Raw genomic sequence first — 24,118 nt, forward strand, 5'->3', positions numbered from 1 at the left:
TTTTCTGTCTTTCCTTTCTTCCTTACCCACTTAGAGAAATGATCTTGGTTGGGCAACCTTCTGGGATAGTTCTCCAAATCACTCACCTTCTGTCCTGTGGGACAACTTGCTTTACTTGGCAAGCGTGACCAGCTGGCGAGGGTCGGGGCTGGGAGAGGTCCTGGGAGGGAAGCACCCAGGCTCCCACCTCAAGCAGGACTGTACCTGAATGACCTCAAGGATGACCTGCACCAAGAGTGAAAAGGCCACACACCCTCTAGTTCCTTGTGTTTTTATTTCCAAATTCCACTATGAGGACACTCATCCTCATGCCTTCCTGACCCTCTCCCGTCCTGTCCCCAATTCAGATAAGCATCTTTCATATAGTTGGGTATTTGTTTATTGATAACCCATGTTTCTCGGTTTCCTGGTGAAAAGTGGCACATATTTAAATGGAAGAAACTAGAACCAGGGTGATCAGACATGGTTCTTAAAGAAAGCCTTGCTCCTGTGGGCTCCAGAGCTGGCCAGGGCTCTAGCAGAACAAAAGCATCCCTCTAGCTCCCAGTCAGTGGCTGCATGACTGGAGTAAGTGGGGCGGGGGGTGGGGGTGGGACAAGGAGGAGAGGCAGTACCTATCAGCTGGTGTCAAAGGTGAGAGATCCAGACCTGCTGCCTTCACCTCTGTCCCCCTTTTCCAGTCATCCTCCGAGTCCCCTTCACCTATGTATGTATTAGTCTCTGGGCCTCTGCTCCCTAGGAGGCGACTGGCAATGCTTATTCCCATCCGATGTTACTAGGGTAAAACTCCGAGTGGCCCAGGACCATATGTCCCCAGGGTTGGCTATCTAGGTTACTTGTTAAGTAGGCGCAGCCTTCTCGGGAAAGTGGGCCGACACGGTCTGCATGCCGCATACTGACTCTCCGGGCCTGTGTGTCCTCAGTTCCTTCCAAAGAACCTGCACTTGGTCTGCGTGGACATGCCAGGACATGAGGGTACCACCCGCTCTTCCCTGGATGACCTGTCCATAGACGGGCAAGCCAAGAGGATACATCAGGTAAGCAGGGCTCCACCAACAACTGCCAAGAGTGTGGGTCTTGCCCTTCACTGCAAGCCTACGCCTGGAGAGCAGTACTGACTCGTAATGAGTCTCCAGTGCATTCTGTTAAGTAATTGCACACCAAGTGGCACCCCAGTGGTTTCCTTGGCCCGCTGTGGAGGGCCAGGGCTTATTGCAGACTAGTCTCCTCTCAGCCTGTTGCAATGGTTGTGAAGAAATATGACAATCTGAGCATTTTCTCGGCTCTTTGAAGACATTTAGTATTTCTCAAGACTCATTTCCCTGGAGTCTGTGTTTCTGCTTACCAACTATGTGATGACCGCAGTAGCCCTTCTGCCTAGCTGGGGAAGATGGGGAGGATGCTCTCTGCATTTTGTTCTGCTTCAGCATCTATCTTCAACCCCCCTTTGGCTGGGCTTTCAAGGTCCTGGAGCTCATGGACCATTTCAGACTTTAGTAATCCACAGTTTTACATTGATATTAGTATTTCCCCCAGATAAGGATATTCATTTAATGTGTGTATGTCTCCCCCCGTCCCCCCCTTTAAACTATGTACTTTGATGAGGTCAGGAACCTTGTGTCTTTGGCTCTTTGCTGTAGCTTCTGCAGCTGACCATACTTCCTGGTACATAACAGTTATCCAATTAATATTTTTAAGATAAACAGTTATCTAAAGCATCAGTGGTGGTTGGTTGGATGGATAGATAGTTGGCTGGATGGTTGGATGGTTGAATAGATAGATGGAGGGGTGGATAGTTATATGAACAGATAGTTAGAAGGATGAGAAGGACTTTAAATTAGGGCAAGAGTCAGCAAACCATGGCCCATGGGCTATATTTGGCCTGCTGCCTATTTTTGTAAGCGAATTTTATTGAAACAAATCCATGTTCATTCATTTACCTATTGTCTTAGTTGCTTTTGTGCTACAACAAAAGAGCTAAGTAGTTGCTACTGAAATCATATGGCCCACAAAGCAGAAAATATTTACTCTCAGGACCTTTATAGAAAAGTTGTCTGACTCAGCATCAGGAGAATCTTTGGTGGTTTTATACTCAGACATGACCCCTCCATCACTTGTGCCAGGTAAAGAGTACATGCCTGCCTCGGGGTTCCTCTGGATAACGGGTCCAGGAGAGGTTCAGACCCCCTTTCGTCAATATGCCTTTCCTTTGTCCCCAGAGGCAATAGAGGTTGTTTGCTCTGTAATCACTGTTGCCACTGTCTGCAGCTATATAACCAACCCCCTTCTCATTTCCCTTCCCAGTTTGTGGAATGCCTCAAGCTGAACAAAAAACCGTTCCACCTGATAGGCACCTCCATGGGCGGCAATGTGGCCGGCGTGTACGCTGCTTACTACCCGTCGGACATCTGCAGCCTGTCTCTCGTGTGCCCTGCGGGTGAGTTGCCAGGCTAAAATGTCCCCAGGAGTGAGTGGAGCACCGAAGGGTCTGACTCTCCGAAGGACCAAGGGGCAGTGTCTGCTCTGACTGGTTTTTAGGATCATCTTTCGATGTGTCCTTCAGAGACATGCATCGCTTTTGTGATAACTAACCAAACACTAGTTGTCTAACCCTAATCCTAGCCCTGGCTGCTCTGGCTCAGTTGGTTGGAGCACTGTCCCGTACATCAAAAGGGCTCGGGTTCGATTCATGGTCAGGGCACATACCTAGGTTTCAGGTTCTTTCTCAGTTGGGGCACTTGCAAAAGGCAACCAGTCGATGTTTCTCTCTCATATCCATGTTTCTCTCTCTCTCTCTCTCTCTCCCCCTCCCCCCCATTCCTCTCTCTAAAATCAATAAACATATCCTTGGGTGAGGATTAAAAAAAACCACCATAATCATGCCCTAGCTGGTTTCGCTCAATGGATAGAGTGTCGGGCTGTGGATTAAAGGATCCTGGGTTCAATTCTGGGCAAGGGTATGTACCACATTTGCAAACTTGATCCCATGTGTGGGAGGCAACCAATCGATGTCTCTCACATCAATTCTCTCTCTGTGCCTCTTCTTCCCTTCCACTCTCTCTAAAAATCAATGGAAAAATATCCTCGGGTGAGGATTAACAAAACAAAACCATAATCATAACCACACTGACTTTTAAATTATAGAGCCAGTCTTATTCCACAAAGAATTTGGTGGTTAATTAAAATGTGTATAGTACTTTACAGCACATAAATACATCCTATATAATCCTATATAATAAAAGGCTAATATGCAAATTGTCCCCTTGACCAGGAGTTCAACCAGAAGGTGGGGCTGGCTGGCCAACCTCCCACAGTCCCCCCTGACCTCCCAGCTGGACGGACCGATTGGCCCGATCAGGGCAGGCCGGCTGGACCCCACCCGTGCATGAATTTGTGCACTGGGCCTCTAGTTGAAATATAATAATATTACTATCCAACATTTATTGAGCTCTTTTGAGCTAAGCTGTTTGTATAGAGTTCATTGTTGCCATCACTGTGACTTTATGAAGTGATGGTACTGTTATTATGTCTCTCCTCTTTTTTGCTGAAAACTCAGAGATCTTTACTCATTACAAGATCTTTTTAAAAAAATCAACAACTTTAGTTTCTTTGTTCTTACTTGTATACATGTCAACTTGAGCTGTAACATGTCCCCAGAAATTATGATCTGAAGTTGGATTTTTTAAAAATTCATTTGTCTTACCTTAGTCTTTGAACTTGGATTTATAATACGTTAGAGAGAAAAAATACTAATTTTTCTCTTCTTCCTTGTCTTGCTTCCTGTCTCTCTGGTACTTCGTTGGAGTATGATGTGAATTGCCCAGATTTTAAGTGTACATCTCAGTAATCTAGTTATATCCAGATCAAGATAGCATGCCCGTTTTATTAGTAGGAACATTGAGGTACAAAGAAATTATGTAAGTGCCTGAGCCAGCGTAGGAACCGGTTCCAGGCTGTCTGGCTGCAGAACCCAAGCTGCGGCTTTTTTGGAAGTCAGTTTATGTTCACTGTCTCCTGTATGTGACTCATGTCCACGACCCCCTTTACCCACTAGAACCCAGCCTTGAGTCAAACCTGTATACCTCACTAAAATGTAAATGAACGGACCTTTAAAATCTTTCAGTCACTCTGAAAGCAAATAGTTTCAGGTCTGGTGAGGACATTGGAATTGCAGTCAAGTTCCCACTGGGTTTTCTCTCCTCCTCTTCCCAAGTGCCATGTCTGAAATCATTTGTTCTTTTAATAATAAAGTTTGAGAATTGGAGAAACAGCTCCTATGGAAGGTTATTAGATTTTAAATCACTTATGGAAGGTCAGATCTAACCGGCTTTTTCAAGTGTATGTTCATTTGCTCGAAGAGTTATACACCTGAGTTTCCATTGAAAATTTAAAACTGTTTATATGTGAAAATGGAAAGATAAACTTTTTTTTACTTTGAAATAATTTTTTAAGTTTGCAGAAGTGTTGCAAAAGATAGTACAGAGTTCCATCTACCCTTCATCCAGTTTCCCCCCGTTGTTAACAGCTCACATTACCCAGTAAATGTGTCACCACAATCAAACCAGCATTGGTACATTGCTGTTAACGAAACTCCAGTACTTGGATTTCATTCGTTTTTCCACTAGTGTCCTTTTCCTGATCCAGGATCCAATGCAAGATACCACATGACATTTAGTCTGGATTATCTTTAAAGTGAAAGGAAATAGATCATGCAATCGGCCCTCGTGGCGTTGTGAAAGCCACTCGATGCCCATAATGGATTTAAAGGAGCTACTGAATATAGGAGATTTGTAAAGTGTGGATTTCTGCAGCTTAGTATCAATGCCATTGCCTTTCCAAAAATCTAGTTCTTCAAATAGAAAAAAATTCAAATAAATAAAATCCAGTGCTGTAGCTAAGTTAAACACCTAGAGGTCTGCTCATTGTTGGCAGTGAAAGTTATTTTTGCATTCCTGTGTACATCAGTTTGTGTAAACTCTCGTGTGCCATGCTCCAGGGTGCAGGAAATAATGGTCCATCTCAAAGCTTTTTTTTTAATCCTCACTGGAGGATATTTTTTCCATTTATTTCTAGAGAGAGTGGGAGGAAGGGGAGAGAGAAACAACGACGGGAGAGAGATACAATTGCCTCCCGCATGTGCCCCTACCGGGCTGGGGAACCTGCAACCGAGGTGCATGCCCTAGACCAGGAATCGAACCCATGACGGTCTAACCACTGAGCAAACCAGCCAGGGCCATCTCAAAGCTTTTCAGTCTCACGATGGATCGCCTGGTGCTCTCCTGGAGGAAGGGAGACTGTACAGAGGGCAGCCGCTGCCCCAGCGTGGGGGGTGGCTCAGAGGGGGACTTGCTCTCACTGTGTTTTGTGTATTGACCCCAAATAAGAGATTATTACCTAGGAATAAACTTAACTAAGGAGGTAAAAGACCTATACGCAGAAAACTACAGGACACTGAAAAAAGAGATAGAGGAAGACGTAAACAGATGGAAGAACATACCATGTTCCTGGATTGGTAGAATCAACATCATTAAAATGTCCATACTACCCAAAGCAATCTACAGATTCAATGCACTCCCCATCAAAATACCAACAGCATATTTCACAGACCTAGAAAGAACTCTCCAAAAATTCATCTGGAATAAAAAAAGACCCCGACTAGCCTCAGCAATCCTCAGAAAGAAGAATAAAGTAGGTGGGATCTCAATACCAGATTTCAAGCTGTATTACAAAGCCACTGTTCTCAAAACAGCCTGGTACTGGCACAAGAACAGACATATTGATCAATGGAACAGAATAGAGAACCCAGATATCGACCCAAACCACTATGCTCAATTAATATTTGACAAAGGAGGCATGAACATACAATGGAGTCAAGACAGTCTCTTCAATAAATGGTGTTGGGAAAACTGGACAGATACATGCAAAAAAATGAAACTAGATCACCAACTTACACCATACACAAAAATAAACTCAAAATGGATACAGGACTTAAACATAAGACAGGAAACCATAAAAATACTAGAGGAATCCACAGGCAACAAAATCTCAGACATATGCCACAAGAACTTCTTCACTGACACTGCCCCTAGGGCAATGGAAGCTAAAGAGAAAATTAACAAATGGGACTACATCAAAATAAAAAGCTTTTTTACAGCAAAAGAAACCATCAACAAAACAACAAGAAAGCCCACTGCATGGGAAAACATATTTGCAAATGCTATCACTGATAAAGGTTTAATCTCCAACATCTACAGGCAGCTTATGCAACTCAATAAGAGGAAGATAAATGATCCAATAAAAAAATGGGCAACAGACCTAAACAGAATATTTTCAAAAGAAGACAGAAGGAAGGCCAAGAGACACATGAAAACATGTTCAAAGTCACTTATTATCCGAGAGATGCAAATCAAAACAACAATGAGGTACCATCTCACACCTGTCAGAATGGCTATCATCAACAAATCAACAAACAACAAGTGTTGGCAAGGATGCGGAGAAAAAGGAACCCTCGTGCACTGCTGGTGGGAATGCAGACTGGTGCAGCCACTGTGGAGAACAGTATGGAGTTTCCTCAAAAAACTGAAAATGGAACTCCCATTTGACCCAGTAATCCCACTCCTGGGAATATATCCGAAGAAACTAGAAACACCAATCAGAAAGGATATATGCACCACTATGTTCATAGCAGCACAATTTACAATAGCTAAGATTTGGAAACAGCCTAGGTGCCCATCAGCAGATGACTGGATCGGAAAACTGTGGTACATCTACACAATGGAATACTATGCTGCCATAAAAAAGAAGGAATTCTCATCATTTGCAGCAACCTGGATGGAATTGGAGAACATTATGCTAAGTGAAATAAGCCAGTCAATGAAAGAAAAATACCACATGATCTCACTCATTTAGGGATAGTAAAGAACATTATAAAGTGGTGAACAAAAAGATAGATACAGAGACAGTAAAGCATCAAACAGACGTTCAAAGTACAGGGGGAAAGTTTGGGAAAGGTGGGGGAGTTATGAAATCAAACGAAGGACTTGTATGCATGCATATAAGCATAAACAATGAACGCAAAACTCTGGGGGGGGAGGGCATGTGTGGGTGTGGGGTGGGGGGGGTAACAGTAAGATATGTACACATATAATACCTCAATAAAAAGATTTTTAAAAAAAGAGATTATTAAGTGGGTCCAGGACAAAGGGAGGAGTAGTCAGTTCCTCCAATTCTCTGTTTTCTTCCCATCATGCATTTCGTGAGATCTCCTCTCAACAGCACAGATGTGAAAGGGGCTCAGGCGAGCTGTCTTCTAGGCTAATGCTTCTTAACTCTCTCATACAGATAAGTCTCCGGACAGCTGTTAAAGGGCAGGTCTGACTCAGGAGACTTAGGGAGGGGCTGAGCTGCAGTATTTCTTACGGGCTCCCCACGCTGCTGGTCACCCGTCCGTAAAATATCTGGAGGGATTTTTTTCTGTTTCTCTTCAGGGTGTGTTTTTGACGTTGAGCAAGGATGGCAGAACCCATTAAAAAGGAATCTGGTGAAAACCCCCTGAAACATATTAGCTGATACTAGACGTTCCCTCTCTACGATGGGGGTTGGTAAGAAGGTAGATGAATGGCCAAGCTGTTTTGGTTTGAATCCCCCAGGCCTGCAATACTCAACGGACAATCAGTTCATACGACGGCTCAGAGAACTGCAGGACTCGGCGGCCATGGAGAAGATCCCGCTGATCCCGTCCACCCCGGAGGAGATGAGCGAGATGCTGCAGCTCTGCTCCTACGTCCGCTTCAAGGTGCCCCAGCAGGTATGTGACTCGGCAGCCAGGTGCCTGCCTCCTGCCCGAGGTGCAGGGGCCAGCACAGCTTGCTTCATGTACCCTCCCCCCTGCACTTACCTGTCTATTCACTCAACAAGTGTCTGTGCAGTGGCCGTGACATGTCAGGCACTGTGCTTGGGCACAGAGGTCCATGAATAAGACAGAAGAGGTTCCTGGGCGGACACAGGCTAGTGGGGAGGCAGACAGTTAACAAGTAGACAGATGCTTACAAATTATAATACGTTTTCTAGGGGAAATGAAGATGGTGCCGTGAATAAAACAGGGAGGCAGCAGAAGATTGCATAAGCCTCTCTGAAGGAATAGCACGTTCAGAGGTAGAAAAAACATCGGCCAGTTCAAGACGCTAAAAGGGGCCCTGGGTGACTGGAGCCCAGAGGATGAGGGAGAGGATGCGATGGATGAGGATGGAAGGGGAGGCAGGGGCTCAACCAGAGATTCTCAATTTTTAAAAAATCTCAGGACCACTTTATACTTTCAAAAATTATCGAGAACCCCAAAGAGTGTTCGTTTGTGAAAGTTATAACTGTTGATATTTCCCATATTAGAAATTAAAAGTCATAAAAACTTAAAACACAAGAATATAGACGTACTCATTTCATTAGCCACCAGAGTGACATTGTCTCTTCTTCTGTAGGCTCCGAAAATCAGTCTGCTTTTGAGGAAGTCAAAGTGAAAAAAGGCAAATAACATTTAGTATTATTATGAAAATAGTTTAACCTCATGGACTCCCAAAATCCATTTTGAGAACCCCTGGGCTAGCTCCTGTAGCACCGGATGGGTTATGGGAAGGAGTCTGAGGTGTCTCTAAGTAGGATCGGAGCACCCCTGAAGGATTGTAGGGGGTACGAACAGAAGCAGGGAAAGCCAGGAGGGTGCTGATGTGGCTCAAAGATGATGGCGGTGTGGACTAGGGTGGCAGCAGTGGAGACAGGAGATCTGAAATGCTTTGGGAGGAAGAACAGAGGACTTACTGGCCAATTGGATGTGGACAATGAGGGAAAGTGAGGAGTCACAGGTGACTTCTGGTACTTGAGTTGGATAAAGGCAGCGTTTTCTGAATAGGAGAAGGAGAGAGAAGGTGCGTTTAGGGGACAAGCTAACAGCTCCATTTTGGGTGCCTTAAGTTCAAGCTGCCTTTGAGGCCTCCGAGCGCAGATGTCAAGCAGGCAGGTGTTGCTGAGGGAAGTCTGTTTGGAGCTAGACAATCAGAGCCATAGCTGATGATTACATTAAAGGACCTGGGTCTGCATGGAGTCATCTAAGGAAAGAATAGAAAACCAAGAGAGGAGAGTCCATGGCGGAGGCTTCATAACAGCAAATCATCTCCCTCTGTTGTACGAGCTGGACCCTGCCTCAGGGTGGATGGGTCCTCGTAGGAGGTGAGAGAGTGGGCTCTATGCATAGGTTGTGAGCATGACTCAGTCATTGGGTGTACCCTGTCTCTGAGGAAGCACCCAGAATCTGTCCTGTATTTTATACCTGAAATCCTTTTTTAAAATATATACAGTATATTTTTATTGATTTCAGAGAGGAAGGGAGAGGGAGAGATAGAAACATCAATGATGAGAAACATTGATCAGCTGCCTCCTGCATGCCCCCTGCTGGGGATCGAGCCCACAACCTGGGGCCTGTGCCCTGACTGGGAACCAAACCATGACCTCCTGGTTCATAGGTCGACACTCACCACTGAGCCACACCAGCCGGGCCCTGAAATCCTTTTAGTTGTGAAGCTGCACTGATCCCCTCCAGGCACTGATCTCCTCCCCGAATAGAGTGGCCAAACAGTTTTAGAAAATTCCAAGTTTTGAGTTGTCAGGGATATGAAAATGCCGGGAGAAAATAAATGGCAGCTCCAAAGTCTTTCCCTCCAGGAGAGAAGGGGCACCCAAGCACCCGTGTTATGACTGTCGTCTGTTTGTCTGTTTGTTTGTTTGTGTCTTGCAGTCTAAACTCAGTAAGATCAAGGACTTTGTCTTAATTTGCTGCTCTGTCCTCAGCTTTTGGCACAATGCTTGCATGAAATAGGTCTTAGGTGTAGATTGGATGGATCAGTGGATGCAAGGATGCCTGGATAATGCAGGGATGGAGCATGGAGGTGTGGGTAGATGCATGATAGATGAATTCATGAAATGATGTGTTCACATGCATAGATGATTTAAGATGTAGGATAGATGGATGGCTGGATGCTTGATTGGCTGGGTGGGAGGATGTCTGGAGAATGCAGGATGGAGAGTAGATGGGTTGGTGGATACAAGTAGATGGATACATCGGTAGACATGTGCATATGTGATTCAGAGATGCAGGATGGATGGATGGATAGGGAGGTGGAGCAGAGGTGGAGGATGGGCGGATGGATGCCCGATGAATACGGTGCATGGGTGCAGATAGATAGAGCAAAGAAAATGTCTGAAGCTGAGCACAGTGTGTTGACAGCTTGCCATTGGCTCACCTCTGGACTTGCGCTTCTGGTCCTGTTAGGTTCTAGTCCATGCTCCAGGGGTTGGTTTAGTCCAGAGCAGTTATGGCTGATTTTCCCACTTCAATCCATGCACAGGACTCCTGAGAGTGCATTTAAGAGGTTCAGACCATTCCCAGGAAGATGAGAGGAGTGGTGGCTGCTAATGTGAACCTAGGACCTACCTCAAGAGCCCCGAGGCAGGGGAAGTGGGGGCTGTGTTCCTTCCGGCCACGCACCTCTCAGTCAGTGTCTGGGTCCAGGAGATCCACAGCTGCTGCAGCCTTCACAGACCGCAGCAGGGGAGGCAAAGACAATGTCAGGCAATAAACAAGGGACTCTGCACCCTCCCAGATTCTCCCAATAGTTTATTCTTTTTCCTTCCTTCCTTCCTTCCTTCCTTCCTTCCTTCCTTCCTTCCTTCCTTCCTTCCTTCCTTCCTTCCTTCCTTCCTTCCTTTTTGTTAATCCTCACCCAAGGATACGTTTCCATTGATTTTTAGAGAGAGTGGAACGGAGAGGGAGAGACAGAGAGAGACACATTGATTGGTGCCTCCTGCATGCACCCCAACCAGGGCCGGGGAACCTACAACCAAGGTATGCGCCCTTTACCGGAATCAAACCTGGGACCCTTCAGTCCACAGGCCGATGCTCTATCTACTGAGCCAAACCGGCTAGGGCAATAGTTTAATTCTTTATTGCTTAAGAGACTCACCATCCACAATAGTTTAATTTTCTAAATAGACCTTATTCTGCATTTGGATATTAGTGAGCAATTACATCATATTGTACTGTATCATGGGAATTCGGGGTACCAGGCCTTAAAAACCTTGACAATGCCGTGAATGTCTGGACTTTTATTTCCTTCCTTGTCCCAGAGCCGCGAGGAGCCTGAGGAAGTGGATCTTCGCTTGCCTTCTAACTGTGGATTGTTTGTCCTCAGATCCTGCAAGGCCTTGTGGACGTTCGCATCCCTCATAACAGCTTCTACCGAAAGCGTGAGTAGCCTGCTTTGAGCTTTGAGCCGGGACAGGTGAAGCTTTATGGGGGGCTGGCTTTTATTTCTTACATTCGGAGTCTGTTTGCTTGAGCCCCTGAGAGAGAAGTGGCGGCTTGGACCCAACGACTGTCCTGTGCTGTACGGTGGGGTCCGGGGCGCAGCCCCGCATTCGCTCACTCTGTTTTCCTTCTCTAAAAAGTGTTTCTGGAAATCATCAATGAGAAGTCGAGGTACTCCCTCCATCAGAACATGGACAAGATCAAGGTCCCCACGCAGATCATCTGGGGGAAGCAAGACCAGGTATGGAGCGCGTCCCCGGGGCCTCTGAGGAAAAGCGGGAGGCCGTTGGCAAAGCCAGCTGGTGGGCTGGTGTCTGACTCCAGGACGAGAGGGACAACCCTGGGTCAGTGCCAGTGTTCGCAGCAGCATCCTGCTGTGAGTTGAGAGCAACAACATTGGTCCTTTAAAATGGAAGGCAATTATAAATCGTTTTCAAAAATCATTTTTATCAAAGCCGTATAGTGTAAAAACTTCAGAGAATGCCTGGTGGTGTGGCTTAGCAGTTGAGCGTCGACCCAGGAGCCAAGAGGTCACTGGTTTGATTCCCGGTCAGGGCACATGCCCAGGTTGCAGCTCCATCCCCAGGAGGGGGCTCATTGATGTTTCTATCTCTCTATCCCTCTCCCATGCTCTCTCTCTAAAAAAAATCAATAAAAACATATTTAAAAACAACAATAACTTCAGAGAATATAAAAAGGTTAAAAATGAAAATCCCAGATCCCAATTTCCATTTCCTTGAGGCAACACTTACTGTCCTGAGTATATTTCTTCAATCTCCAAGGGATGGGCAAGAGAGTAAAGAGCCAGAGAGTAAAATGTTCGCTTTGTGGCCCATATGACCGGTCACAGCTACTCAGCCCTGCTGTTGTGGTGTCAGCGCAGCCACTGACAACACCCAAACCCATGGCAGGCGGAGTCCCAGGGCCTTCCTGGACAACGCCCCAGCCAGCGTCCGCCTACTGTTCTCAGAGGCACACATATGCACAGAGAAGTTTTACCTGTACGTTTTTCAGGCATGCTACATACATATTTTTAAACATGCTGTATACACAGTTTTGTACCTTCATATTTATAGGAAATATAGATCTTAGAAATCATTTCATGTCAGCCCATACAGATCTACTCATTCTGTTTTTTAAAATATTTTGAAATAATTTCTAATTTACAGAAACATTATAAGGATAGTACAGAGTACTCTTGTATATGCTTTATCTAAATTCCCAAATTTTTACCTGCTTTACGGAGGTGGATTGACATGCCGTAAAGTTCACCTCGGTGTTGGACACTCGGTCACTCCCGGAATTCCCTCCTGACCATCTGCAATTCATCCCCCCAGACCCCGCAACCACTGATCTGATTTCTGTCTCTCTAGTGTTGCCTCATCTAGAACTTTCATATAAATGGTATCATATAACTAGTAATCTTTTGCATCTGGCTTCTTCCACTCAAGCATGTTTTGGAGGTTCACCCATGTTGTTGCATATACCAATCATCCCTTTTTGTTGCTGTGTCATTCCATCGTTCTGTTACCACATTTTATTCATAACTAGTGTTTTAACATTTGCCACATTGGCTTTATCATTCTCACCTATCTATCTATGTTTGGACCATTTGGAGTAGGCTGCTTACACTATGCCCCTTTAACCCCAGTACCTCAGAGTGTATTTACTGAGAACAAGAGTATTCTCTCATGTAAACACCGTACATTACCACATTCAGGAAATTTAACGTGGATGAGATGCTTTTATCTAATCTACGATCCATATTCCAGTTCCATCGGTCATTTCAATAATGTCCTACCCAGAAGCCTCCTCTTCCTCCTCCTGGCCCCTGAACCAGGGTTTACTGCAGGGTCACTTCCTACAGGCCATGTCTCTGTGGATCCCTCAGTCCGCCTTTGTCATTCATGACGCTGAGGTATTTAATAAGAGTACAGGCCAGTTATTTTATGAAATGTTCCTCAATTTGAGTTTATTTGCTGCTTCCCCATGATTCAAGTCCGGTTATATGACAGTCCCTGGCTGAAATATTTTATGAGTTATCAAAGTCACACCCTCAGACACATAATAGGGTGTTGTCTGATTTCTTCATTGTAGTTTACTCTTTCTCCCCTTGCAGCCAATAAGCAGTCTGTGGGAAGACACTTGGGGACGGCGCAGATAGCCTGCTCCCCGTCACACATTCCCTCTAGGTTCCCGTGAGTGATTCATGCCCAACACAGTGCTTTACGCTCTTCTTCTTGAGAGCTGCATGATGTTTCTAATTAGTGCCCTTCTGACGGTCATCGAGGTCATTTCCAGCTTTTTGCTGTTAAGCAGTACCTCGGTGAGCACATCTAAAGGGTAAATTCTTAGATGTAGAATCACCGGTCAGAGGGCATGTGCATTTTTTAATTTTAATAGGTTTTGTCAGATGGCTCTGGGTTCGCTTGCTAGGGCTGCCACAACAAAGTACCACCAGCTGGGAGGCTTAAACAACAGAAATCGATTGTCTCGCGGTTCTGGAAGCTCGAAGTCTGGAACCAAGGTGTGAGCAGTGGTTCCTTCTGCGAGACGGAAGGGCGGGCTGTCCCAGGCCTCTGCCCAGCTTCCGGTGCTTTGCTGGCAGCTGGCGTCCCTTGGCTTGCAGATGCCGTGCCCGGCTCTCCCCCTTCATCTTCACATGGCCTCCCCCGTTCCTGCGTGCCTCTGTGTGTAAATTCCCCCCTTTCTGAGGATGCCAGTCATATTGAATTAGGGGCCCACCCTGCTCCAGGATGACCTCATCTTAACTAATTACACCTGCAGTGACCCCGTTTCCAAATGAAGTCCCATTTTGCAGTACTGGTGGTTAGAACTGCAACATGTGAATTTGGGGAAGACACAATCAACCCGTAATAAACCCTCAAAGAAATACTGATTTATACCCAGAAGCTCCTTTTTTTTTTGTTGGGTTTTTGTTTGTTTGTTTGTTTGTTTGCAACTGTTCTTTAGAAATCATCTCTTTTTTAAAAAAAAATATTTTATTGATTTTTTACAGAGAGGAAGGGAGAGGGATTGAGAGTTAGAAACATCGATCAGCTGCCTCCTGCACACCCCCTACTGGGGATGTGCCTGAAACCAAGGTATATGCCCTTGACCAGAATCGAACCTGGGACCCTTCAGTCCGCAGGCCGACGCTCTGTCCACTGAGCCAAACCGGCCAGGGCTAGAAATCATCTCTTATTGAAAGTTCTTCTAAAATGCGAAAAGCAAGAGGGGCGGTGAGAAATGGGGCCCTCGCAAGGCCCACAGGCGACAGCAGTGCAGTGTCTGTTAAAGGGTGTCCTGGGGTCTTGGCTGTTGAATACCATGAGCAAAGGCTGTCCCCACTGAGACAGATCCTCCGAGGACCCCAAGGTGAAAGCCACCATCGTGAGCCCTGCTGGCCTGTGGCACATCCCAACGGTGTGGGCTGATGAAAGCACAGGCAGGAAGTCAGGCTGCAGCCGCACAGGCTCGCAGCCATGTGCCACGGCCCAGGAAGAGACGGGAGGAGAAGCCAGGCCACAGCGTGTGAGGGCGGGACGAGGGCATCGGCAGAGAGCAGCTACCTCAAGTGAGCCAGGTGTGGCCGAGGATGCACAGCGCAAAATGAGGGTGTGGGGAGGGGCGGGCTCTGTGCTCGCTTCTGCAGCAGCCCAGACGCTGAAAGAAGCTTTGTGTGTGTCTGTGTGAGAGGCTGGCTCGGGCTAGGCCGGCAGGGAGTCATTCACTCAGAAACCAGAGTCAGAACAATGAAGGCCTTTCTTCATTCTAAAAATCCCAAAGGTGATCAGGGTTCTCGGGGACCAGCAGGGAGAGAGAGACCAGAGCCTGCAGAGACACTTGCAGAAACTAGATCACTGGCCTTGGAGTCGGAAAGTCTGGAGTCCAGCCCTGCCTTTGCCCTTTATTGGCCTGTGACCTTGAGCAAGACACTCAGCTGCTCTAAATCATAGGCTTCTCTTCTGCTGGGCGACTGCGAAGCTCCAGGGAGACGATGATAGGGTGGAGCAAAGTAGGGCCACAGTTGTTCACATGGAAAATAATGCAATAACTAATCATTTATAATACAAGAATAAACTATTTCATATGCTCACAACTGTAAGCCTACTTTTGAGAATAATATAATAATTAATTAATAATAATGCAAGAATAAACTGTATTTCATGTACTCACAACTATAAAGCTGTGTATGAAGGTGATCTTTCTCCAGTTATCAGAAAGGAATTATTGTTCATGTCCTTTGCCTCTGACAGCCGGCTTCTGCCAAGGTCCAGAATGGCCTCCAGGGCTCTTAAGTCCATTTGGTTCTGGAAAAAGAGCCTGACCTCCCATGGGCCTGCTGTAAACATGGCCAGACCCTTACGTGTCCGTTGGCCCACCCTGAGGGCAGAGACCAAGTAGCAGAGACTTCAGGGCCCGGTATTTCATGGCCTTTTGCTTCCCACGCCGCCTGGCTTCTTTCCTGCTCTGTCATCACGGGGTGTCACAGACACGCCCCTGCCAGCCTGCATTCAGTCTCCCGCACTCTGGACCCGTGTGGGCGGGCGCTGTACTGCACAACTGCAGGGGAGGCGTGTGCATCGTCGTCGATGTGAGCGATGCCCCCTGGATGTGGGCAGTGTGCACCTGCACAACTGGCAGACCTTCCTGAGGGTTTCTGCGCACTCGTTCAAGTACTTCTCCTCTGTTCAGTCCACAGAGAGGGAGGGCCTTGGGGAGACCAGCAAGGTGTATTTCTCTAGGTCCCTTCTCCCTGCCAGCATAGTGCCTGGTACACAGAGACCCAGAACGCACACAGACAATGAGTAAACAAGGAAGTGAATGAACAAACTAGCGAAGGGACAAACGCACCAAATGACCGCCTATACATTGAAGTCAGCTGATATTTATTGAACATCCACTATGCGCCTGACACTGTATTCGACCCTGGGGATACAGTAGGGACCAAGACAGACAGGATCTGCCCTCCACCAGCCCACAGTGGACCTGCCGCTATAGCACATGGCAGGGCTGGAACTCGGAGGTGTGTCATGCAATGCAGGGGCGGATCCTGTCTCTATAATTTTGATATTTTGTTCATCATGGATCTTTTTGTATTAACATTTTTTTTACATATTGCATTAAAATAGTATTTGTCTTGCCGAAACCGGTTTGTCTCAGTGGATAGAGCGTCGGCCTGCGGACTGAAAGGTCCCAGGTTCGATTCCGGTCAAGGGCACGTACCTTGGTTGCGGGCACATCCCCAGTGGGGGGTGTGCAGGAGGCAGCTGATCAATGTTTCTAACTCTCTCTCTCTCTCTCTCTCTCTCTCTCCCTTCCTCTCTGTAAAAAATCAATGGAAAATATTTTTTAAAAATAGTATTTGTCTTAATCACCGACTTCTTTGGCACCCACTTACATGTTTGTGCCAGAGGCACGTGCCTCGCTTCCCTCGCCCTCGTAGGGATGGAGGAAAATTCACCATTTATCTGTGTGTCCTGCCAACAAATCGCTGACATGGATCCCACGGACGTGCATCCCTCGTGAGAACCCGTCCAGCTGTTCCACGTGGGTGACTGTGGGAATGCTGCGCTTAACGGCCTAGCAGGGTCAAAGCTAGAAGCTCACGTGGGTCTTCTGCCTGTGAGCTGTGTCTGATCTCTGTAGGATAGCGACTCCATGGGGAGTTTCTACTTTTTCATGCTTTGACATGGTGACTCCACCTGCATTTCCACAGCAGCCAGGCTTTATAGCTGCTCAGACGGTTGCCACGGCAACCTTGTCTATGAGTGAGTGACAGGCAGAGGGGTTCAGTTTCTCCAGGGGGTGTGCCCCTCTCGCTAAGCTTCCTTCGCTGTTTCTTTTTGCCGCCCAGGGGTGCTCGGCATTCCGCTTGCCCCATTTCCAAATGGGTGGGAAATGGTGATTTTCATGATGTGGGGTGATGAGGGTGAAGCTCAAAAACAGACAGCACTCCAGTGTGTTGGGGTTTTGCTTTTGCCGTTAAGGATGAGAGGAGGGGCCCTCTTGTCTGGGATGAGTTGAGGGGGAAGTGATGAGAGAAGGGGAGCACCAAAAGGCTTCGGGTTTGATTCCTGATCTCAGAGCACATACTTGGCTTTTGGTCGGGCGTGTACGGGAGGCAACCAATCAGTGTTTCTCTCTCTCCCTCCCTCCCCCTCTCTCTCTCTAAAATTAATAAAAACAGGTGAGAATTAAAAAGAGAGGGGAGGGATGAATGCAAATACATCACCAAGCAAGGGTGTTGGGGAGAAAAAGTAAGTTGGATTGGCATAATAACAGATAACCGAAGTGAAACTAACTAAGTTGAAAAGTGTCAGCCCTGGAAAATGGTGGCTTTCACATTGGAAAAGCATTGCTCATAATTCACAGCTGGGGACCCCAAAGGGCCTTCAAAGAGAGCTCCCCAGTTGTGGTCATTAGTAATTAGTAATTAGTGTCCTCTGGTATCTTCCCTGTGTCCTTCCCACTCTTGACCCACCCTAATCCAGCGCTCGGGTGCATTCTCAGCCCAGCCTGATCACGTCTCTGTCCCTAACACAGCCTCGGGGCTCCCCACTGTCCTGACATTAAGGTCAGACACCCAACACGGTTGGAGGAGTGAGGCCCCTTCTCCCCATCGCACCTCCCTACGAGGCCCTCCCCCTCCCTGTGTGCTGAGTCCTCCTCACTTCCCGCTCTCCCCACTCCCTACACGCTGGGTCTCAGCCCCTAGATACTGGCTGTTCCTGTGCTTGCCACGGCCTCCCACCCTCGTCCATGAATTCTACTCCCTGTGCTCCCTCAGCTTCCAGGATCCTCCCCCATCAGAGCTCTGTGACATCGCCTTTGTCTGCCCACCTGTCTGCCTTCCCTACCAGGCCCGAACCTCCTCGAGGGCAGGCACTGTTCCCACCTCAGTGACGCAGGCAGCACCACAGCTCCTGGCCCCGAGTTGCAGAGTAAAACAGGGGCCATGAGTCACCTGTGCCAGAGAGCCGCACTTAACACTTGAGTGGCTTGGCCCCCAAAACCACCCCTGCGGTCTCAGTGGGAGTCTGTCCGCCGAGTGCACCCAGGTGTCCGAATCGTTTCCATTGAGTTTCCGCTCTTGTCCTGCAGGTGCTCGACGTGTCCGGGGCAGACATGCTGGCCAAGTCTATCCCCAACTGCCAGGTGGAACTTCTGGAAAACTGCGGGCACTCTGTGGTGATGGAGAGACCTCGGAAGACAGCCAAGCTCATCGTCGACTTTTTAGCTTCTGTGCACAATACGGACAACAACAAGAAGCTGGACTGAGGCCCCGAGGGCCGCCTGCCGCCCGCACGCCACATCCGCTCCCATCTCCAAATCGGACGCAGCCGCCACTTCTCAGGGATCCTGCCCCAACAGCGTTCCGCGCGCCAGCAGCCCTGAGGAAGCCGGTGCCCTGCCCTCGTCAGATCCACAGAGCTTTGGGGGCTACGAAGAAATCTCCAAGATGTTTTTTCACAAAATAGAAACTCATAAGGAACAAAGGAAGAAAACCCAGCCTTGAAACCTACCGAGAAGTCTTCAGGTTCATTCGCAAAGCGGTCACCTTGAACCACAGTCACGGAGGACATCGTCTTCTTTAAAACGCTTTTTACAGACTGAGACTGGAGGGACTGCTGTTGCTTCAGAAGTTCTCCCCTGCATGGTCAGTGGCTGTTTTAGGAGCATTAGTCCCCATTCGCCGAGCCCCTCCTGTTTATGTCTTAAGTTTTACATGGAGACCCAGATGTGAATGCAGACGTCAGCTGCAAGACCCGGCTGGAAAGTGGCAAGCTGCAGAAGATGTTTGCACCTGCAGAGGGGCATTGTTCCGCCTCGGCCAGCCCTCGGAGCAGCAGAGAACACACCTCACCCGTGGGGGGTTTGGTCAGCCCCACATGTCAGCTGTGCCACGAGGGAACTCAGCCGCAGTGTGAAGCACACCTGGCAGGGTGGGTTTCTGGGAATACTTTATTTCTTAAGAATAGGTCTAATGGTCTGGCCCATGTGGCTCAATGGTTGAGCATTGACCTATGAACCAGAAGGTCACCGTTCGATTCCCCATCAAGGCACATGCCCCATCAGTGATTCTCATCATTGACGTTTCTCTCTCTCTCTCTCCCTCTCCCTTCCTCTCTCTGAAATCAAAAATTTAAAAAAAACAACAACACTAAAGTCTTTTTTAAAAAATAGGACTAATGAAGCAATAATGTTGTAGACACCTATCTAAATAGCCAGTCTCGGGTCCTAAATGATCAGACACAAGCACCTCATGGGCCTCTCCTATGTGGCTGTGCTACTGAGAACCCTTGGATGTAAAATACCAGTGAGATAATGAATTCTGTGAATTCTGTGCTCGAGCATCAGTCTAAACAGCTGTAAATGATCAGAGTGATATGAAATAAACATAAGAAGTCTAGATCAACAACATGCAGACAGCTACTATTTCTAAGCTAATTATGTGCGACATAGGCAGATTTTCTGTTACCTGGGTTAAGTGTGTTTTAAAGTCAGGCCTATTCTGCCCTGATCCGTGTGGCTCGGTTGGTTGAATCATCATCCAGTACACCAAAAGGTTGTGGGTTCCACTCCCAGACAGGGCACATATCTAGGCTGCGGGTTTGATCCTGGGTCGGGGCATGTACAGGAGGCCACCAATGAATGTTTCTCTCTCTCATGTTTAAATTTTTTATCCAGTTGAAGTGGTTTGTCAAAATCAAAGGGCAAGAGTCATCAAGCTGTCCTCTTGACGCTCTTCTGTTGCATTTGGGAACCCTAACATCCCCAGGAGCTTCCTCCACTCTTCCAAACCTTTTTACAGAGAAGCTACAGCCAAGTGATTCTGTAAATAAAGTGAGATGAACTTAATAGCTTAATTTGGAATTCGGGACTCTGTCTGAATATTTTAATTTATCAAAAAAAGGATGAAACAGGTCTTTAAAACAAGATATAAAAATGGGACATATCAAACTTGTGGGATTGCAGCTAACGCAGTATTCAGAGGGAATTGTATAGGCCTCGATCCATATATTAGAAAAGAAGAAAAGCTGAAAACCAGTCATTTAAGCTTCCATTTTAAGAAGCTAGAAAAGAAATAGTAAATCAAACCTAGAAAAAATAATAGAAGGAAATAATGCAGAAGAGAGCAAAAATGGGTGAAACAGAAAGGAAAGTAGATAGACATCTACTTGTTCCAATCTCCCACCTTCACACGAGTTCTGAGCTGAGTGAAGTTCTGGGAGAGGTCGCGCTTGGTGGGTCTGGGTGGTGAGAGATGGCTTCCTCAGCGTCGCAGGGAGGCCCAGACCTGGGTCAGAGCCTCAGATCAGTAGCCCTGCTAGGAGCAGGAATTGTTTCCTGGGCTGGTAGCAGCTCAGGATCACCTGCAAAGGAGCCACAAGGAGGGACAGTGGGCAGGGTCTGCAGCGGGACATGGCCTCCCTCTTGCCTCACTGTCACTGGAAAGCATTGCCTGGAAGTCATGAGCAGAGCATGTGAGAGTCACTTGTGACAAACCCATGAAGTGGGTTTTCAAGGGTCTCCCTTGGCCCTGGCCGTTCGGGCCCCACCATGCCAGGAAGACTCCAAAGCAGAAGAGCAGAGCCCCCACTGTGCCCCACTTCCCGCCTTGGTGATCATGAAGAGCCTGCTGGTCACTGCCAGCTGGCTGCCCCCCAAGCCACACCACGCTGGTGTGCGCCTTTAATGACAGTCTCGGAAAGAAGAAAGGGGTCATTCATCACAGCCCTGCCTGGAGACTGCCAGCGGCTTCTGAATAGCAACGGGAAGCCGGGCAATGCAAGTGGGCTCTTGCTCCCACTGCCTGGAGTCGGCCTGCAGGGGCTGAGGACGGGCCCTCTGGGCAGGTACTGAGGAGGCTGAGGGGCCGGCAGTGGTTAGGACTCAATGTGCCACTGGTCTGAGCTTCTTGTCCGGGGCAGAGGTGACACCAGGAGGCACTGATGCAAGAAACACATCAGTTGGATGGGGCTGCCTGTGTGTGTGTCATTTGAGCCCCTGACTATTGCCCTCCCAGGGAACTTGGTTGCTTTGTCCAACGGAGATTCCCAGAAAGTGACATATCACACTTGTGGGATTGCAGCTAAAGCAGTATTCAGAGGGAATTTTATAGGCCTCGATCCAGATATTAGAAAAGAAGAAAAGCTGAAAATCTGTCATGTAATACTGGGACAACCCAGGCTTGGAGGCACTATTCCCAGTGTTTTCCATGTACCACCTTACCAAGCTCTCACACAGACCGAGAGGTGCATGTGCCCTGTGCCCAGGAAACCGGTGCACGGAGAGAGGTGACGGGTGTTGCCCACGGCCACAGAGCTGACCCGTAGAGCGAAGCCTCTTGGTTAAGGACGGAAGGTGACCTACAAAAACAGTGCTTCCACTGGTTCAGGCAGGAGCTCTCTGGCCCAGTGTTTCGTGGGTTCTGAGTCCCTTCTGGCTCACCTGGACGAGGCCAGTGTGTGGCAGCTTCAGCCACAGGTCGCCAAGGCCACACCTTAGGCCCTGGCTGAGGATGGTGACCCAGCTGTCCATTCACCAAATAGTTCCTGGGGCTACTGTGCTGGTACCCCCAGCTGCCATGGGCCCTCGGTTGCTGCTCTCTGGGCCGGAAATGACCAGGATGTGGGCCTGAGATGGGATGAGGATCTTGTGTGACCATAGAGGGAGGGGACATCGGATGGTTCCTTTCAGCAACAAGACAGCCCCTCTCCCTGGCTCCTAGAGGAACCTTTGTTCATTGGTTTCTGGATCGTTGGTCCCTAAACCCGCAAAGCCATGACTTGGAACTTTTAGGCACACCTAAGAGGCTGCCAAGCTCCTCAGGGCATAGGAGAAGGAAGAAGGGGCAGAAAGTGATACTAAAGTGACAGTCCCAGTGACCCAAGGTCAAAGCTGGCTGGGGGTAAGTTGCTGAAGGGCAACTATTGAATGGGAGTATCGGTCTACAATCTCTTACCACAACTCACAGAGCCAGATATGATTCTGTAATTCCGGAGTTTCCAGATTTTAGAAAGGTATTGTGGTATGTACATTCTATAAGACCCCCAGTAGGGCCTGGGACCACCTTACATGATCAGATGTATTGTTAAAGAACAAAAATTCAAACGAGTAAATGTGAAGATCTAATGGGCTTGATTAAGCGATTCATGAACTGGGCAGCATCCCATCTAGCAACTAGAGGTGCTCCGATGAGCTGTACAAATGGGAGGTTCCTATAGGCAGACGGAGGCTGGGATGGATTGTTTCGGGCAAGGACACCTTCCCCTAGGGGAAGTCAGGGTTTGGGGGGGCGGCGGGGCGCGGTCTTCTCAGGCGGATTACCTCACTAGAATTGATCAGGACATTACAGACTAATGTGCTTAAAATCCCACTCCTGGGAGAGGCTGAAACTGCCATTTGGTTAGTGACTAAGTTTTGGTTTGGTGACCTGGCTTAGCAAAAGCGACTCCATTTTGGCCTGTTGTTTCTTTTTTTAAACAGTATTCATATTTCCGCTGTGCACTGTGTGAATGCCCACAGTAAATGGGACAAAAGCTATAAAAAGCTTCACCTCAATTCAGACTAAGCATTGGCACCAGATGAAGCAGAAATTGGTTTCCAGATTTTTCCTGGATTTCAGGACTGCAGCTAAAGGACAGTAAGCTTGCATTCCCTCCCCTCTCTTCTGCTTTGGGAGGTGTCGATGTAAAAACGCCCGAAGCTGTGGAGAATTTCTGTAAGAGTTTTTCTGAGCCAAAACTGATGACAATTGCTGAGAAATACGATCTCAAATGCTCCCCGGAATAGCAGTTTGCAGTTTCTTTTATACTTTTGAAATTAAGAAGGAAATTTAGGAAGATTGCCTGAAAGTGAAAGAAAGGAGGTTCCACATCAAATTACAGGGTAGTTAACAAGATTATGTGCTCTCTTGAGGGTGGGTGTGCCTCTGAGGGGTATTACTTCTGCATGTTAAAAGTATGTTAACCTAGATACAGAAGGACAGGGCTTGCTTAGAGACCATTCACTAAAGTCACAGGCCTAGGGCATGGCTACCCAGCAGGACCTGCCCACTTAGACATTTATGACCAGATCACCCTGTGAGGTTACTTTCCCATTTTGGTCCACTAAGGTGACATCGTGTTTTTGTTTGTTTGAGAGAGAGAGAGAGAGGAGAGAGAGAGAGAGAGAGAGAGAGAGACGATTTGTTGTTCCATTTATGTGTTCATTGGTTGCATCTTGTATGTGCCCTGACCAGAGATCAGACCTGCAACATTGTCGGATCTAACCACCTGAGGTACCGGCCAGGTGACATCTTGAAGAGTCTGTCTGTCCATCAAAGGTAGGAAGGTCTGCAGATGGGTGTGGTACACAGCTCCCTCTTGTGACCATAAGGGACAACTCCTGATTTTTACTTAGCTATTATAAAAATGATGCCTTGTCACTTTAAAATAAATTAAGTGCTGAAAAATGGGAGCATCTCCTCCTCACTCCAAACAACCCCACCCTTCCCCCATCAGTCCCCTGGGACTCCTTCTAATGCACACATGCACACATACATACAAATAAATGGTTGGTTTATTGGTGTGGGAGGGTTTTCTTTTTTTTCAGAGAGAGAGGGGAGAGGGAGAGAAAGTGAGAAAGACTGGTGTGATCGGCCTCCTGCACGTCCCCTACTGGGGATCAAGCTGCAATCTGGGCATGTGCCCTGACCAAGAATTGAACCATGACCTCCTGGTTCATAGGTCGATGCTCAACCATTGAGCCACACCA

At 47.6% G+C, this 24,118-nt stretch overlaps 1 protein-coding gene across 8 annotated transcripts in view; it reads left to right on the top strand.

Annotated features, from left to right (window-relative positions):
• The window catches only part of LOC103290396 (abhydrolase domain containing 6, acylglycerol lipase), a 71,013-nt gene that overhangs the window by 35,970 nt on the left and 10,925 nt on the right, over positions 1-24,118 (top strand). For 7 of the 8 annotated variants that reach the window (XM_054729561.1, XM_054729558.1, XM_054729556.1 and 4 more), the window contains 5 exons: positions 924-1,037; positions 2,305-2,437; positions 7,650-7,807; positions 11,238-11,292; positions 11,494-11,594. In XM_054729561.1, coding sequence (XP_054585536.1) covers positions 924-1,037; positions 2,305-2,437; positions 7,650-7,807; positions 11,238-11,292; positions 11,494-11,594 — 561 coding nt within the window. Of the gene's footprint in view, positions 1-923; positions 1,038-2,304; positions 2,438-7,649; positions 7,808-11,237; positions 11,293-11,493; positions 11,595-18,460; positions 20,227-24,118 lie in introns of those variants that run through there. The other variant, XM_054729562.1, reaches the window with a different exon arrangement.

Source organism: Eptesicus fuscus, chromosome 18 (genome assembly GCF_027574615.1).
Source record: "Eptesicus fuscus isolate TK198812 chromosome 18, DD_ASM_mEF_20220401, whole genome shotgun sequence".
Lineage (NCBI taxonomy): Eukaryota > Metazoa > Chordata > Mammalia > Chiroptera > Vespertilionidae > Eptesicus > Eptesicus fuscus.